This window comes from Panthera leo, chromosome D2 (assembly GCF_018350215.1).
Source record: "Panthera leo isolate Ple1 chromosome D2, P.leo_Ple1_pat1.1, whole genome shotgun sequence".
NCBI lineage: Eukaryota > Metazoa > Chordata > Mammalia > Carnivora > Felidae > Panthera > Panthera leo.
The window spans coordinates 69,002,116-69,020,828 of NC_056689.1; the positions used below are offsets into that span (position 1 = coordinate 69,002,116).

The 18,713-nt window shown below is 39.6% G+C and overlaps 1 protein-coding gene across 2 annotated transcripts; it reads right to left on the reverse strand.

Annotated features, from left to right (window-relative positions):
* Nucleotides 1-1,260: 1,260 nt before the first annotated feature.
* On the reverse strand, nt 1,261-18,490 carry ZDHHC6 (zinc finger DHHC-type palmitoyltransferase 6). Of its 2 annotated transcripts, XM_042908239.1 has the most exons (11): nt 18,244-18,490; nt 16,529-17,009; nt 14,686-14,777; nt 13,081-13,240; nt 11,453-11,614; nt 9,767-9,820; nt 5,111-5,278; nt 4,067-4,108; nt 3,241-3,386; nt 3,105-3,151; nt 1,263-1,873 (listed from the first exon to the last, which is right to left on the reverse strand). In XM_042908239.1, exons 2-11 carry the CDS (start codon nt 16,793-16,795, stop codon nt 1,770-1,772), a joined length of 1,242 nt encoding a protein of 413 aa, XP_042764173.1. In that variant the 5' UTR covers nt 16,796-17,009; nt 18,244-18,490; the 3' UTR covers nt 1,263-1,769. The 2 variants fall into 2 exon arrangements, with proteins under 2 accessions (XP_042764174.1, XP_042764173.1); XM_042908240.1 differs by lacking the exon at nt 18,244-18,490 and having other exon boundaries at nt 1,261-1,873; nt 13,081-13,148; nt 16,529-16,575.
* Between the last annotated feature and the right edge of the window lie 223 nt (nt 18,491-18,713).

The window sequence follows — 18,713 nt, forward strand, 5'->3', positions numbered from 1 at the left end:
CATTGTGGGGTGTGCTTCCTCACGGACCGTGATGAGAATCAGAATCAGTCTTAGACAAGGACCGCTTAACAGTCAAGTAAGCTAGTGGCTCCCAAACTGGGCTGCACACTAGAATTCCCTGAGGGGTTTAAAGAGATACTAATAATGGCTGGTTGCCTCCCTAAGGATTCTGACTGAAATGGTCTGGGGTACAGCCTGGGCATTGGGATTTTCAAAGGGTCCCTAGGTGATTCTTGTATGCAACCAGGATTGGTGGCTACTGAAGGCAATGTCTAGAGAACCAGGCCTTCTCATCCCACAGCTATGAGTAATAAAATAAATACCAGCCGGGTCCCAACTCCAACCAAGCACATAATTCATCATTTCATCTTTTACCATCTTTGTTGTGTTCTAAGTAGACTTGAACAGTGCTCCTTTCTGTCCTCTAACTGGAGGTAAGAAGAATGTTCCTGGATGGTCTTTCTAGACCCTGAGCCCAGAAAAGCTGAATGTCTGTTCTTGAGTATCTGAAACAAAGGAAGGCAAGAATTAACTTACAGGTCCCTCCATGGCCTGGCTCCTATCACCTCCTTGACCTCTTCTCCTACTCCCAACTCACTGATTCCAACTAAACCACACTGGCTGCCTTCCCATTCCTCAAACATGCCAGGCACATCCCCGCCTGTTGTTCTGGCTATTCCCTCTGCTTGAAACGCAAGCTGCTCCCAGAGGCACATGATTGTCCCCTCAACTGCTTCGGGTCCCTTCCATCAGACCATCTTACCCGCTTTCTTCATAATCAATGGCTCCATGTGATGCAGGTTTTGCTTCTCTGTCCACCTCCCCACCTATCACTAGAATGGGACAGAGTCATGTTTTATTCACTGCCAAGTGCCCTTTCCCAAGTGCTGTTACATGCCTGATCCCCCGCCCAGAGCTCAAATTCCCTGCCTTGGAAATAATTAGTATCAGAGTAGGTGACTTCTATAATTCTACTTGTGTTAGACAAGCCCAACTTTAAGCATCCAAATCCACCAGCTTAGGTCCTACCAGTCACATAAGCTTCCGGCTTCGATAGATTCAAGCACACACGAGCAGCTGGAGCTCACTAGGTTGAAAGTTTCCTAGAATGCTGTGATCACAATATGCCATTAATAGGGTTCGCTTAATGAATGAGCAGCTCAAACGTGCAAATTTTTCACATGGTTGTAAAGAAGTTTTTCCATAAAGAACTAAGACAAACCTTTTTAGTCAGCCAAAAGAAACTAGTAAAAACTAGATTTATACAGAACATCCATTGATCTTTATTTGATTTGACAAAATCTGCATTATTAAAAGACAGGTAATAAAATTTAAGCTTATATTGAATCTTACATATTATGTTCTATAGTATCTAGAATATCACATAAGAAATATCAACTGAGGGGCAAACAGGATAAAAGCATCACATGCAGATGCTCCTGGCAAAGGGGGAACTGTATCTGCAGGTGAGGTCCGTAGTGTGCAGCGCATAAAAAAAGTCCTAGAGAAAATGCAACTGACTTACTTGGGTGAAGTGTTTTTCCTTTTGGGGAGAGGAAGAGGTGGCAAAAGGGGTAAGAATTCAAAGGCATATGCAGAATGGCTTCTCCATTTCAAAATGTAATAAAAATATTTAGATTATGGCACTAGGGCACCTTTGAGGAAAAGAACACCTTAACCAGAGTAGGCTCATTGCATAATTCTTTAGTAATCTGTACAGTTTTCAAGTAATGGAGAGGACTTAAAGAATAATTTTAGTATAACCGTAGCTATCTATTTTTCTTCTCGCCCTCTGGGGCTTGATCTGTTTCAGCATCACAGGGACACTTCTCCACACAGTTTCTAGGGAACCAGCCTCGTATCCTTGAAACACCTGAGGAAGAAAATAAAATTGAGGTGAAATAGATCCACGGCAATGATATTGCTGAGTCCCATAAGTCCTATTACTCCAAATCAATAAGCTTTTAGTTATGCGTTACTTTTTTCGCCCTTTACCATCTTTTATAAGCATAATTTGAGGGAAAAAATGGTTTTTAAATGCTTCTAACAAGCTAGAAAATCACTATTTCTCAAATTCTGTTACCTGGGAGAGGTGCTAATGTGGTTTAGGACAACCCCTAAGGGGAGTCGGGGCGGAATGTCCCAGTTTGGGCATTCATTTACACATGTGTGATTGTGGGGTTTTTGGCACACTGTCATACTTTATCTGTTTCAGGGAACTATGTCCCTGGAGCTTCTGTGAATTTCCTTTCTAGGTTTTTTCCTAACATGTAAATTTTTATATCAAGGCTGCCCAAGAAGTCATATGGGGTTAATTAACAGTTAACCCAGTGTTTTTAAGAAAGCATCCAGGATTAATCTTTACTTAAAAAGAAAACAATTCTAGGGGCACCTGGGTGGCTCAGTCCGACTTTGGCCCAGGTCACACATGATCTTACGGTTCGTGAGCTCGAGCCCCGCATCGGGCTTGCTGCTGTCAGCACAGAGCTTGCTTCAGATCCTCTGTCCCCCTCACGCTGCCCCTCCCCTGCTTACGCTGTCTCAAAAATAAATAAAAAACATTAAAAAAAATAAAAAGGAACAATTCTAAAACTTAAATAAAATCAGAGACACGGAAAATTTCAATCCATCAGTTTCCATTAATACTTAATAGGAATATTCATTCACAGTGGGGAGTGTGTGGCACAGGCATCTGGGACACAGGCCACTTGGCTTGGAGCCCTGGCTCTAATCTGTTTTTAGGGCGGCCTTGGGCAACGTGTTCAGTCTCACTGCATTTTGGCTCCCTCGCCAATGAGAGGTAAATGCTAGTACCTCCCTCAGAGGGCTGCTGGGGACTTGGATACCACACATGAAGCAAGTGGCACTTCCACAAGTACCTGTCACACAGGTGACAATGAGCTCCAATATTGGCAACCATTAAAAAGACCTGAAAAATAGAAGTGCTGTACAGAAATAACATAAGAAGCCTCTTCTGTTGCTTGAGGATGTGTCTGTTATGTGCCCTGATGCATGTGACAAGTGACTGTTAGGGGTTATTCTTGTTAAATATGGAATCATTACTAGCAGTCTTTTCTATTAAACGCCCCCTTCCATTTCCATACCTTCTACAAAGGAATCATCGAGAATTTTATCTCCATACAACCAGTATCTGAAATATTTAAGAGATTAAAATTAATCTTTTTAGGAGAGATGATAACTTTGTCATTAAAGAAGAAATTCACTACTTTTATCACTTACCGTAACCCTCTTGTGGCCAAAATGAATTCCCCTCTCTGTAGCCTTATTCGAGGCTCTTCAGTGCAGGGACTCGTGAAAAAGGTTTTGATTCCCTTATTCAAAGGACAGCAGGCACCACTGTAATCTTCTATTACTCTATACCGAACCTGGCGTCAGTAATGAGAAGAACAATCTAACATTTACCCCTGAATTTCTGTAAGTTTGAATTTAAATTGTTAAAGGTGGACCCAAAGTATCAGGTGACAAGTCTTTCCCTCCCAGTTCCTTTATAGGAGGCAACTGACGTTTCTAGTTCTCCAGGCTTTTCTTACCCTTCATTTCAAGCACTTAGCTAAGAATTAAATTCTAGAACAGTGCTGGCCAATAGAACTTTCTGCAGTGACGGAAATGCTCTATATTTGTGGTATCCAATGTGCTAGCCCCTAGACACGTGTAGCTACTGAGCACTTGTAATGTGGCTAGTTCAACCAAGGAACTGAATATTTTATTTGATTTTATTTAATTTAAATAGCCACATGTGGCTAGTGGCCGTGATATTATACAGCAGAAGTGTAAGGATGGGTTTCACACTAACGAGCTAGACTGAGGATAATTATTTTTCTGTTGGCAATGTAAATTGACTACATTCCCTCCAAATGGCCAGTCCAAACTATGTAAGTGAAAGCAAAAGTGAACTGTATCAAATTTCAACAATTATGTTAGGAAATATTATTTAATAAAAGCCAACAGTTGCCTTCTACTCAAAGGCAATTTGAAAAACTATACAGAAGTGTAGAGCGTGACAACAAGGAGAAAGAAACTAGTATCATTGCAAAAAATTACTTACACTTCTGACTCTCTTATCTGCTTTTTGTTTCAACTGTTCAATCTGGAGATACAGAAAGAAAAAACACGATCTCAGGGTTGAAAAACAGCCTTTTGCCATCTACTGCATCAGAGTGACATGACAAACTCCTGATTTTCGAGCACTTCACAGTGCTGACAATTCAAAGGCCACATGTTTCTCATAGCGAGGAAAGAGGGCCCTACGACCGCGAGCAGGAGCTGACGGGCTCTTTTCTCAGTATCCTCTACAATCTTCATCTGTGTCTACTACTCACTGACTATTCCTTACAGCCCAGGGATCAGGGAGATGCGCTCTCTGTCCTCCTGGGGCTTCTAGGCTAGTCCCGGAGGTGAGGATGATACACAGACTCATAGATCCTTTAGAGACAAGGCAGACAGACTGCGAGATTCATCCATGAGTCTCGACTAAAAGTCATCATGACGACTCACTTTTCTTGACTTATTTAGCAACAATTTAATAAATGGTACTATATGAGACACAGTAGGGGAAATCGAGGTAGCTCATGGCCTCTGTGCCAGAATCTTGTCAAATTACAGGTCTAAGATCTAAGAAATAAATAAAATGTTAGACTTCACAAGCACCATACAAGAGTAGATGGTTAAGTGTCGAATTCCGATGAGGTGGGGCTGAAACTCACCTTAATATTATTTCTGATAGGGAAGTCATGTTAGAGAGAAAAAACAGTATGGACAGAATTAGGTGGCAGGAACGCACAAGGAGTTCACCGAGGAAGCCGGGTTGACTGGACACGGTGATTCCCATTAGGAAGTAGTTGGGAGGGCAGTTGTAGGCCAGATTTTATAGGACTGAGTGAACGGATCAGGACTTTATCTCACACATATGCAGAATTAAAGAGAGATTTAAATTAACAGAAAGACATGATACAAGGAGTGATTTAGGACTGTTACCTTAGTGCCTTACTGAAAAAAAAAATCATTATTTTACTACAAAACGTCATTTGAGTTAAGAGGAACTAGAGGAAGAAAATGAGACAGAAAGGAAAGATTGAACAGAAATACTCACTGTTAAGTCGTACTGGTGACAGCCTTCTCTTATCGGCCACGCGAGCCCATCTCCTTCAGGGACCCCTGACCACGTAAATACCTGTTTAAAGTTCTTCCATCTACTTCCCATATCGTAGGGAAAAACAAAGACTTCATCTAGTTGGTAATACTGAATTCGATCTTTAGCCTGTGGGGAACAGAGATGTTAAAGTGGCAAACGCCTCTGCCTTCACTGGCTTTAAGGAACATACTGTTGGCAGTATTGACAGTAATATACGTTTCTTCCCACATCTGTATCACTCCTAGAAAAGCTTCCTCCTTGTTGTAATGTTAGGGTACACAGAAGACATAGACAAATTTATCTGAAGAGGACCTTGCTACCCAGCACCAACCTCGTAGATCATTCAGGAAATGTCTTACAGGGCTTATTTCAGAACAAGTATTCAAAAATGCTTATTAAAAGAGTTAACAGCTTTACTCCACATATAAAAAATCCTCATTGCTCCTGGTTGTTTAGCAAAGCAAAAGGATCCAGGTGTAAAGAAGGGCTGTTGATAAACAGCAGGAGTTTATGTAGGATAGAAGAATTCTTGCGTGGGGTGCTCTACAATGTAATGGTGCATCCTGGGTGGCAGCGACACCTGTGGGAATGGCCAGGGCAGGTGCACCAGGGGAGTCACCGTTCTCTGACTTTTTTTTTTTAATTAGCAGATATGTGCAGATCTCCTCTCATTTTTTATACCACCACACATGTATATACATTCACTTATATATGCATTTATACATACATTTTATGCATATACCTAAATATTCAGGTTGCATAAATTAATTGTTTAAATTTAATTGTTAGCTTTAACAGAAGGACATAAACTGGCTTAGAATTTCTTAAGTTCCACTGACACCTAGTGGTACAAAGATACATTATTTATTCCTATAATAAGCGTACAAACCCAGTTGAAATTTGTATAAATTCTAGTTGTGGTGATTTCGATAAATTTTCTATGAACTTAATATAATCATTTATTTGTATTTTTTACTTGGCAACAGAGTGCAGTTTTAAAATACATTCTAGGGGCACCTGGGTGGCTCAGTCGGTTGAGCGTCTGACTTTGGCTCAGGTCATGATCTCATGGTTCCTGAGTTCCAGCCCCACATCGGGCTTGCTCGCTGCTGTCAGCACAGAGCCCACTTTGGATCCCACCCCCTCTCTCTGCCCCTCCCACGCTAACGTTCTCTCAAAAATAAACATTTAAAGAAATATTACAAATACAATAACTTCTAAATTTAGCATGGTATTCTATAAAGAGCCTTGGCCATTCAAAAAAAATTATTAATATAATCAGGATATATTATGCTAACTAGAAATGGTACCTTGAAATATTTTATTATCACAGGACAGTATTTTAGGGAAAACTTCTCGCAATTACTTATAAAGTAATATTGATGTTAATTCAATAAAAGAATTAAATTCAATTAAAAGAACTGTCAAGCTATATGTATGTATGAATCTACTGAACTATATAAATCCCCACCCAAAAAGTAAAGGATAATTTATTTTCTCTTTTTATAAAGCTTCAGAGTCTTCACAACGGATAAGAGTCTCAAAGAACAGATTTCGGCTCTTAACAAACAAAGCGTGGTTAAGGATGAGTGTAGTTTATTTATTTATTTATTTATTTTCCAGAATTGAAAACATTTTACTTACTTTCTACAAAGCATCTCATGAAAAGCCACTATACGCATCTATGATCATACAGTTTAATTTTATGAAGTTCAGAAGTTCAAGTTCTTCAAAGTTATGAAGTTCAATTTTATGAAGTTCAGCAGGGCTTTGTAAGTTCAGAGTAAAAGCTTTAAATGCAAACAGCTGTAGATAATTCTCAACTTCTTAGTTCTGTGATAAATCCATTCACTGGGATTCATGCCTTTATATAAAATGTCCATAAGTGGATTTTTCAGAAGTATACAAATCGCTTTATATAGGAAATCCTATGTACAGATCAACTATTTGACTAGACTTTGTATATAGACTATATTTCACATCTATTCCTTTTTCTATTCTCAGGATGAGTGTAGTTTAAACATGACTGAGGCATGGTCTCTGCCTAAGAGAAGCACTCGGTGAAGTTGGGGGGATTCTAGCAATACTGGGTTAAAAGGTAGAGGTATGTGATAGATGCTATGGGAAAGGCAAACAAGGTACTTAAACTAGTGTAGGGAGAGTCAAGGAAGGTTCTTAGGAAGAAATGGCACCTAAGCTAAATCTTGAGGGACAAGAAATCAGGCAAAAAAGAGGGAGCAAGAGTGTCCTAGGCAGAGGGAATGACATGTGGAAAGATATAGAAGCACAGGATGTACAAAATATAAGTTGTGGTTTCTGGTATTAGTTGGTATCGAGAGTGCAATGGGGTGGGGAGGGGTGGGAACTGCGGTAGAAGAAACAGGTAAGGGGAAGACATGAACGGTTTGATTATGTATAAGCTAAGGAGCTTGGACTTAAACTTGTCTATCCGCCGTTCTCAAAGTATGCTTTGCGCACCTCTTTGAGTCCCCAAGAGCTTTTCTTGGGGTCCAACAAAGTCAAGCAACTTTCATCATAATACTAAGATGTCATTTGCTTTTTTCATTGTGTTGACATTTGCAATAGTGGGTAAAATTGCCAGTACCTTGAGCAGGAATCAAGACAGTGGCCCCCTCTGTATTAGTGATTATCATATTCTTCACTGGTACATACTCATAGTTAAAAAAAACAAACAAACAAACAAACAAAAGTTTTACATAAGAATGCCCCTGATGAAGCAATAAAAATTATTTTTTTTATTAAATCTCAACCTCAAGTAGATGTCCTATGAATATTCTGTGTGACAAGATGGAAAGTGCACATAAAGCATTCCGATGTGTTTGTCTCAAGGAGAACATCTGTTTGAGTTGGGACTAACAAAAGCTGTGGAGCCAGCTTCTTTCACACAACGCTATTTTTACTTGACAGAATGAATAATGAAACACAGTAAGGTTACTGAAATGTCAGTACCTGGCAGAAATTTTCTCAAAAATGAACAAACTCAAGCTGTTACTTCAATGTAAACAACTGAAAAAATGAAGGCTTTCAAGTGAAAATTAGAATTTTGGAAAATCTGTATCCACCACTATGAGCTTGAAAGCTTTCCAGAATTTAAAGATCTTCCCCCATAAACTTGGTAGTGATGTGAATGAATGTGTCACCATTTGGAAAATCTTCATAACTCTGTGAAATTGTATTTTCCAAATGGCCAAAACCTGGTGCTATAAAATCTTGTATGGGTAAAAGGTCCATTCACAGAGCAAGATGTACTGATGCATTTAAATGTAAAAAAATACAAAGTTTACTGATGTACCTTCACATCTCCCATGCAACTAACCTTTCAGGAACTATCACCTGTCAAGTTTCAATGTAGTATCCAAGAATATCCACAGTTATCCAAAAAGCCTATTAAAATACTCTATCCTCTTCTATCTACTTATCTGTGTCAGGCTGGAATTTCTTCATATACTTCAATCAAAGCAACATATCTCAACAGACTGAATATGGGAGATGTGAGAATCAAACTGTCTTCTGTTAAGTCAGATATTAAAGAGATTTATAAAAATATAAAACAATGCCACTCTTCTCCCTAGTTTTCACTTTGGAAAATATACTAAGTTTTAAAAATATGCGATTTTTATTAACATATAATCGCTTTATTATTGTTATTTTTAAATGAAATAATAAATCTTCACAATTTTTCACACAAAATATGGCAATCGTCGATATTACACAGACTAACCAAAGTTCTTTAGGGCCCTTAACAATTTTCAGGATGTAAAAGGGTCCTGAGACCGAAACATCTGAGGGCTGCTGCTATAAATTCAAGTCCACAAACTGGCTGCCAGGGGCTAAATGTGTCCCATTGGTGTGTTTTATTTGGCCCACAAAGTGTGTTTGTTTTTAATGAGAATTTCTTGCTAATATTTAAAAATAGAAAAGAGATGTCACAGAAATCCAGATCTCTTGCTTTTCTTGAAAAACAACGAGATGATCTCAGGATACTGGCTGAGTATCCCCTGAGGCAACATTCAGCTTCATCTGTTAGGTAGCTCTGTACACAGGCCAGTTCCTGCCATCTGGGTTATCTACCGGCTGGCCCTGCAGGCATTTGGGTCTGTAACCCCTGCTCCAGTGATGGTGAGGCTCTGAGCAGCTTTAAGCAGGGAGTGGAGTAGTCAGACTGACTTTTTACAACAGAATCACAATGGAAACGTTGTGAGGTCTGTGGCAAGCTATGCTATAATCCAGGTTTATAAGGTTTTTTTAGTCTTAAAGCACTAAAAAAAACACCTTAATGGCACCTCGATAGGACAGAAGTTCCTTTCCAAACGGTCTGCCTTCTCCCCTAACCTGAGAAAGAATGGCCAAATGGTTTAATGTGTGGTTTAGACTTCTTCACCAACTCCAGGGTGAACGAGAAGCAGATTTCTGTGGGAGTTATGTCAAATAAAGAATAAATCAAAATGTTTCCTATATTTACCTTTTATGTGGCATGCAAATGACTTAAGGAAGCCATCTGGCAGTCAAGTTTTTACTTCCGGGCATTTATTAGTTAATCTGGCCTATGAACTAATCCTTATTGATGTTGAGGAAACAATTATTAAAATTTACCTTTTCTTCAATCCATGATTCAATAGAAGTTTTGTTTCTGAGAATTATTTTCATCTGAAAATTAAATAATGAACAGTAAAATTTTATGATGAAACTTTGGTCCATTTAAGATTATCATCTTCATAGTAACCTCAGGAGATAGTTTTTGTTGCTCCGTTCCATTGATGAAGATACCAGGATAACAGAGGTTAAGCAAGATACTCTGCGCTCCATCTGACTCTAAAGTTCTTGTTCTTAAGCACTGCACCACAACGCCTCTCCATAAAATGATTACGGCAATCCATAATCAAATCTGAATCTACTATTTTGATAAAAATTCATGTTTTAAGTACTATCTTCTGATCAAGGTTTCCAAAGTATTAATAAAATATGGATATAATCTACTTAATCAGTACTTGTGTATTTTGTTACTAAAATCTATCACTATTTTTAATTAACCTTAAATTTATGATTATTTATTACATGAAAGTGACTCCTATCATCCCAACATGACCAGATATTCTGCTTACCTTAAAAACCCAATATATTCAGTCTTGATTCTATTAACTGACCCTCCTAGCTAGGACTAATTCCACTGATGTGGGTTTTTACACCACAGGTTTTTAGTTTATTTTTAATATGATTCTTAATGAGAGGCACCGGGGAAATTTTTTCAAAGAATTTGATCCCAGGCTAATAGAATATATGAAGTACAACCAAAATCGGCGTATTTTAAAACTATGCGTGTAAACGGGTTGGGCGATGCATCACAGCCCTCAGGTCCAGCATTTCGGCATTTCCTCGAAGTCTGGCTGGGTCCGTACAGACACACCCGTGGGCAAGGAGTCCCCTTTGTGTTCCTAGGCTAGGGCCTAGCACAACACCTGGCCTACAGCAGGCCTTCGATTAATGAATAAACTGACTCGGTGAAAGGAATGAATCATAACCACTTTGTGATCTCTTCAGGGCCACATCCTCCTCCTCTGTGTTCTCGCAGCACTTTGTACATAAATCTATGACACTCACACCACCCAGTATTAGTTGCATGTTTACTACTAATTGTGAACTTCCCTAGGGGCAGGACGCTTTTCATTTTCATTACTGTACTCTCAGAAATTAGCAGAGTAATTCATCAGAGTAGGCATTCAATAGCATCCAAATCAGGGGGTTGTTACTGAGATTAAATGAGTTAATATATGTGATGTCCTTAAGACAGTGTCTTGCACATAATAAGTGTGCAATAAACGCTGGCTATATTATGATGATGATTAAATATATGCTGTTATAAAATAGTATTACCAATTATGTTTACTGAATACATGCGTGAGTGATCTTGGGTTAAGTCACTTTCTGTGATTTGATTACTCTTCTGTACGGAAGGGAAAATACTCCTCTTCAACTCTTTCTGGGGGGGTTGATGTGAAGATCAAGAGAGACCATAAATGGGAGAAGAGTTTTCTCAATTATAAAGCGATACAGGACTCCCAAGTTAACATTCTAAAAATTAAGTAAGTTACCTAGAAATGCTGGCAAAGTTACTTCAAAATTATCTGACTAGTCCAGAGGTTAAATTAGTTACCTAGATGGAATACATTACAATAATATCCACTTCACGCTGCATTCTTAAATGCAGCCTTTATCTCTTTCTCATTACAGGCAGCCCTGATAAGTTGACAACTTTTAGCTAGAGGTAACCAAGGAACTTACCTGGATAAAAAACAACATCCCAACAGCTATGGTTGTTCCTAAAGCTAATCCCAATGCAAACAGGGTGGCCGCGAATGCTGCTAATCCAAAGGGAATAAGTGGAAGAGGATCTCTGCGGGCCGCACTCATATCAATCTTTACCGTGTTCCACCCAAAGGAGAGCTACAAAGAAAAACACACACTTGAAATATTCAGTTGTCATAAAGGGTCAGACGCTACTGGAACATTTAAAGCCACTTGATCAGAAAAGATCAACAAATGATAACCTAAAGCGGTGGCTAAAAGCAAACGAATTTCCAATTTGTTTCTAATTACTACTGTGGCCTCAACTCATATTGATATGCGCAATATCGTTCTTAGTTATTTTCAAATGTCACTTTGTTTTTAATTATTTCCTCGAAAGCGCAGGGCACAGCCCACTAACATTACTATGTATGAACAGCACTAGTCATCAGTCTAAATTGTGACTGTGGCGTCCATCTTCTCCTGGCTTTTCAATATTTACAGGAACCTTACACAGAAAGAAGATAGCCGAGGATTCAGTTGTTTCTTCCCTCATGTTCCACAACCAGAGGTTAAAAACAGGCAAAATGCAGGCCAAATATGGCCTGCAGATGCCTATTGCCTGGCCTGCAAGATGTTTTAAAATATTCAGCCAGGTGCCAACATTTAAAAATCAGGAGACACTAAACAAAAAAATGCAGATTTTCTAATTTTTCCTGAAAGACTGGAAGATCTAGTATTATTGGACTAGATTTCCAACATTAAAAAGAGGCTGAAGTTGAATATGGGTTGTCCCATCTGTGAAGGGCAAGTGTTCTCGGTGCCACAGTCCCATTAGACCTATGAATCTCATTTACTTTCAGGCTTCTTTAGGGACTTAAATTTGTGACCCTTGAACTTTATCTCATGACTACCTGCCCATAAATCAACCAAAGCTTTTACATATTTTAGGACATGTGCCTGCTTCATGAGGCACCTTCCAAGGCACTGGAACAAAAGAACTACACCTTGCCACACGAATCAAATGGAAAGAAAATATTAGTGTTGTCTTTTTCTTCCTGTTCCTTTTCTTCTAATTATTCTTACCACAGCTATAAAGTGTGAGATCAAATAAATTATATATACACAGTAATAAAATATTATCAACTTCGACTACAGTTAGTAAGTTTCCAAAACAAAATAATTTTTCCTCATTTTAAAAATTAAATTTTAGTACTTTTTTTTAAATATGAAATTTATTGTCAAATTGGTTTCCATACAACACCCAGTGCTCATCCCAAAAGGTGCCCTCCTCAATACCCATCACCCACCCTGTCCTCCCTCCCACCCCCCATCAAACTCTCAGTTTGTTCTCAGTTTTTAAGAGTCTCTTATGCTTTGGCTCTCTCCCTCTCTAACCTCTTTTTGTTTTTTATTTTCCCTTCCCCTCCCCCATGGACTTCTGTTAAGTTAATTTTAAAAATTAAATTTTAGTACTTTTTTTTTTTAAAGAAATTCATACACAGGTAAAGCAAAATTGTTTCCCGACCTAAATCATAGAAATCTTATTTCCCAATGGGACTCCTGAAATAATAACTGCCATTTAATCTGGCATAAGTGATTTTATAACAAACGTTGTCACTTACCCGATTATAAAGCTGGGTATACATAGTCATAACAAAAATGAAGGCAGCATGAATACAACCCAGCGGTGCTAAAAGGAGAAACAGTGTGAACGAAGCATGATTTTGGAAACCACAACAGTTGTTGATCCAAGGACAGTGATGGTCCATCTTCAGCACACATCTAACAAGAAAAATTTATGTAACACATGAGGCAAAAAATCCAATCTACTTTAAATCACTTTGGTCTTCAGAAGATCAAGCAAATAGGAATCCAGCATGTCTATGAGTCACAGAGGAATTATACTCTATGGAACAGAGAGTAAAGTCTTTACGAGTTTTTAAACAACTTTGACCAGTGACTTCTTTCAATTTCTAAACAGCACAAGAAAAGGCAGGCTTTGTAACAGCTTCTGAGGAAAAGACGTCTGCTACAAGGGAGTTTGCTTAAAGAATTCAGGAGTCCTGCTAAGAGGTTCATCATAGAGAAATAAGCATGGGTTCCAGATTTACCTCTAGCTCTGAAATGCAGTGACTGAAGCGGAGTACAACAGAGACCACAAAATCTCCACTGGGGTGGATGGGACCCAGCAGACCTAGAACGAACTAACTTCCTTCCTTCCTTCCTTCCACATCCTTCAGATGTGGAATCTCTGAGCTAAGCATACTAACTATGGAATATAAGGTGTGGTATAACAAGCAAAGTCTTACTGAGCTTCCTTCCCTTGTTGCTAGAAGAAAATTTCCCGGCCTCATACCAAACGTTTATTTGCTACAAACGTTCTCCTAAACCTCAACACTCTTATCACAAATTTCTAATTAGTGGAATAGCTGTTTATTTAAAAAGGTGCCAGGGGCACCTGGGTGGCACAGTCGGTCGAGTGTCTGACTCCTGATTTCAGCTCAGCTTATGGTCCCAGGGTCTTGGGATTGAGCCTTGTATCAGGCTCCGCACTGAGCATTAAGCTGCTTAAGGTTTTCTCACCCTCCGTTTGCCCCTTTCCCCCACTTGCTCTCTCTTTAAAATAAAAATTAAGAAATTAAATTAAAAAAATAAAAAGGTACCAGTTTATTTCATATTTTTTATAGTGACTCAGTTTTCTTTCCATTGCTTTTTTTTTTATATTAAACACTTGTGATAATACGCACCTGAATTCATTTATTAGATATAGATAAAGTGTAAATGTTAGCCAACCAAAATAATGGAAAAAGCAGGTCTCCTTTATAGTTTAGACTCAGAACAATTTTAAAGCTAGTTAAGATGACAGAAGACAAGCATGATTAATCCTGACCTATAGAAACAACTTGGAGGCATAACTTTTCACTCTTGGCAGGATAAGAAGCAAAGTAAACGTGTATTTTTCCAAATAAGTAAGTAAGTAAGTAAATAAATAAATAAATAAAAGCTTTTCACTTATAACAAAAAAGAGTGAGGATTATTTACTTATTATCAGAATTGATAACTTAAGACTACAATGGAGATATGGACAGAAGTATTTTGACAGTGTTTTTTATAAAGAAGCCACCTTGCAGAGAATAAGACTAGGACTGATGTGACAGAAAGAACAACAACAGGAGACCAGTCACCACGTTGATCAGTCCCCAGTGAGTAGCAAAGACATACAGTACCTGTTACACTTTCTGCAGTGATGTGACCGTGGAGCCTTGTATGCTTGGCAGACTTTACAATACTGGAGGTACATGCTATCCTGAGAATTTTCCTTGATAGCAAAATACAAACAAAAATCCATCAGATATCTGATCCTAAGTAATAAGTTAAGCCTTATGAAAATGCTTTCGTAGGGTTTGATTTTATGGGGGATGGGGATAAGGATGGAATCTGAACTTGCTTATTTCCTGCCCTTTTATCTGAGCAGAAATACTTTTAAATAATGAATTACTGGTAACAGCAGCATCACTATTCCAATTACCCAGAAGTCACTTTTCATTTCTCTTCCCCATGCTCCACCTAAACCCATCGTCACTGATTGTAGCTGGTTTTACTTTTCCAAAATCTTTGTAGGAGTTCAGAAAAAAGGTAGCTGTCAACTTGGCAGGTATCTTGAAGTGGATATTCAAACATCAGAGCTGATACTCTTTAGGAAATCTGGTTCCCCACCCCTCCTTGCACTATTTCAATCATTTCTAACTACTGTCCTGTACTATAGCTTCTCTCCAATGCAAACTAGTGTCAGAATAATATTCCTACAACATGACTCTGATTATGTCAGAGCTTCACTTGAAAACCTCTAATACCTTCCTATAGTCTAAAAATCCCTCATGTGTTTAAGGCCCTCCAGAATCTGCCTTTGTTTCAGCCTTATTTGCAGTACATAACCTGTCCGTTATTTCAGACTATATGCCTGAAATGCCTTCTTTCCCATTTATGGAAATTTACACTCCCCTTTCAGGTCCACAGCTAAAAACGCTCACTTCCTTCTAGCTTCAACAGCACTCATCACATTCTTTTCCATAGTGTAATTACTTACACAAGTTACCTTGGTTTCTCTCCTCAATTATAAGATTTTTCAGAACATGAATTCATCTTACTCATCGTTGTACTCACTTTAAACAGAACACTAGTGTTTCTCCAACATAATGCACCTACGAATCATCTGGGGATTTTGTTAAATGCTGATTCTGATTCGTAGGTCTGGAGTGGAGCCCAAGATTTTTCATTTCTAATAAGCTACCAGGTGGTGCCCATCAGCAAGGAATATGGAAATTCATGAGTATAAACTTGCTACAATTTTTAAAAAGCCATAAATTGATTCATACTGTTACTTCCTAATGTTATGATTTTAACATTGATTTGAAAACTACGATTTAAGTCACCAATTTCGAAAGGCTTGTTCTCAGTTCTGAGGGCTGTTAACGTATTACATAAAAAAAGATCCTAGGGACGCCTGCGTGGCGTCTGACTTCGGCTGAGGACGTGATCTCGCAGTTTGTGAGTTCGAGTCCCACATCAGGCTCTGTGCTGATGGCTCAGAGCCTGGCGCCTGCTTCGGATTCTGTATCTCCCTCTCTCTCTCTGCCCCTCCCCCACCCAGGCTCTCTTTCTTTCTCAAAAGCAAATGAACATTTAAAAAAATTAAGAAAAAAAAAAGATCCTAGCCAAACTGCATTGTGAAATTGTAAGATCCTAGCCAAATTGCATTGTGAAATTATATGCAGTGGTTCTTAAATTTAGGACTATGGACTCACCAGCCCCTCCATTTTTCTTTTTCTTTCCTTTTAATGAAGTACAAGTATTCAACAAAATCTCTCTGGGAAGTACTGATTTAGATGAATATTTTCAAGTAGATACAAAATAAATTCTTTGACTTTAAATGATCAGTAATTAGAATATGCTTAGTCTCTACCAACGCAAAAAGTATGTTGTATTTGATATTATTGGTTAGCAGGTAAATCATAAACTAAATATATGATTATCATTAGAGTTCCTTATCTTAAGGGATCTTTTTCTTACCGGTTTCCACCCCAAAGGGACAAAGCCAGGACCAATAAACATGGCATTGAAGTAATTATAAAGAATCATGACAGTCCAATTTATCAACATGATGAAATTCACGCTTCCTCCAGTAGTATGTAAAGGCCAATACCACAACACAGAGTCAATCATGGCCATCGTAGAACATATTGCTATAACACCAAGGGCTATGATGGGACCCCAGTGACACAGTCTCTTTAATTCTTGGAGATTTTCAAACTTGATAACTGAGCAGAATGCACCCATTTTGGTGAGGAAGAATGCCTTCCTACTTTTAGAAAATCACAGATTTCCTTTTTCTGTGCACACATTTCCATGTGCCACAAGTCCATGAGTGTTCCTTAATTGTCATGCCTTCAAGTTGTGGGATGTTAACGCAGATTATGACATTTTCACTGTTACACACTCAGAGCTCTTTATCTTAACTAGAAGAATCCAGTATCTTGGCTTGAAACCCCATCTAGAGAAAACAAAATGAGAAAGTTCAGTGAAAAAATTTTATTATATACCATATTTAACTCCAATAACCACTTAAACAAAAGCATCTCACATGTGCTATGGAATGAGTACCTTATCAAATGGCAAAAGAAACTGCCAGTAAAACCTTGGTTTCCGAGCATAATTCCTTCTGGAAACATGCTTGCAATCCAAAGCACTGGTACATCAAAATGAATTTCAAGAACCATTGACTCAGTTGTGACCATGTGACATTCCACATCACCTACTACTCCTATTGCAAGACATTTCTCATTTACCGAGTTAAAATGTATTGGAAATGTTTGCCCCTCTTGCGGAACATTTGCAGAACAAGTTACTCCCAATCCAAGGTTTTGCTGTATTTTTATCTGATCCAAAATAGGGCTCGAGTCTGAACTGCGAGTAAACTGGATACATGATTCTAAAATAGTTGTTTTTATTTCTTTGTTTCCAACCTGACAGGTAACTGTGATTGTCTTTAGTGGGTGGTTGGAGGAGACCGAGAATTTTAGAGCTGGAGCAGGGCTTTAAAGGTTGACTGAATCCGGAAATTGGTTTGGAAAGGCTAAGCGATCGCACAAAGTTCACAAGTAACAGCTGAACCTAGACTAGAAACCAAACCACCTAATTCCTTTCACAGAGCTCTAAACTGCCTCTTGCCGAGTCTCGAAGTGTCAAGTATGAGCCCGGCAGGGTCTACACATTTGCCTGCGGTTGCCCCCAAACCCCAACATAAGGATCTATTTGGGCCAAAGGTAAAGAGACGAGCGAGTGAAAGCAAAGCCAGAGTGAAAGGAGGGGAGGGGCGGACCGGGGAGACAGAGGTGTGTGCGAAGTCGTGACTGGAGGCACACAAGAGAAGGAACACGGATTAAAGTATTTGAGAAAAAAAGATGAGGAAGTGCCTCTGGAGCGAGGGGCAGGGAAGGCGGGCCGGCGAGGGCCGGAAGATCGGTGGAAGGGTATTTCCGACCAGACTGCAGTGAGTCAAGGGAAGAGCTGAGTTACAGGGTAATAAAGACTTTCACGCAACAGATGCCATCGCCTTGTGCCTCAGTTTCCCGCCCGTGTCTGGAGCAGAGCGCTTAGAAATCCTCACTCGGGGGAGGACCATGCTGGCAAGCGTGGCTGGTTGCAACATTCTGGAGATTCTGGGTTCACTCGGATGGGGTGAAGACGGCCAGAATCATAGTTACATCCCTCGCCTTGACTCCCACCTCAGTTTGGTCCTTGGTGCCCGCTCCTCGGCCATCGCATTTCCGGGGCGGCCTGGGCTCACCCGGAACAGGTTTTCTCCTCCTCGGATAACTCCATCATGGGTACCTCAGTCCAGCGCAAGCAGAAAGCAAATCCCGGTTGCAAGAAGCTGGAGTGCGGGACCTGCCCCCACCAGTCTGCCTCTCCGCCAGCGCTCTCGCCGCTGCTCTGCTGCTCCCGCCCGGTGCGCGGTCTCCGTGACAGCCACTTCCGGCAGGTTCGCTGCATCAGACTTCCCTCGGGAAGCAGGTTCCTGGGACCTAGAGCTTGGGGAGCCAGAGTCGCTTTCCAGAAAGTGGAGGGGCCAAAAATGCTTCCAGTGATCCATGAGAACGCGCAGATTTTCGGAGGCTTTGGGGGGCACTAATAGAAGTGCTTTTCCTTAGCGAATTTTTTTAAATCTTGAAGTCCGAGCGGGCAATTAAAAACG

Coding starts and splice junctions, on each gene's coding strand:
- ZDHHC6 (XM_042908239.1), bottom strand. CDS start 16,795: ATGGGTGCATTCTGCTCAGTTATCAAGTTTGAAAATCTCCAAGAATTA. Junction 13,241..14,685: donor CACTGCAGAAAGTGTAACAG/GTACTGTATGTC, acceptor TTTTCTTGTTAG/ATGTGTGCTGAAGATGGACC. Junction 11,615..13,080: donor ATACCCAGCTTTATAATCGG/GTAAGTGACAAC, acceptor TTTTCTTTGTAG/CTCTCCTTTGGGTGGAACAC.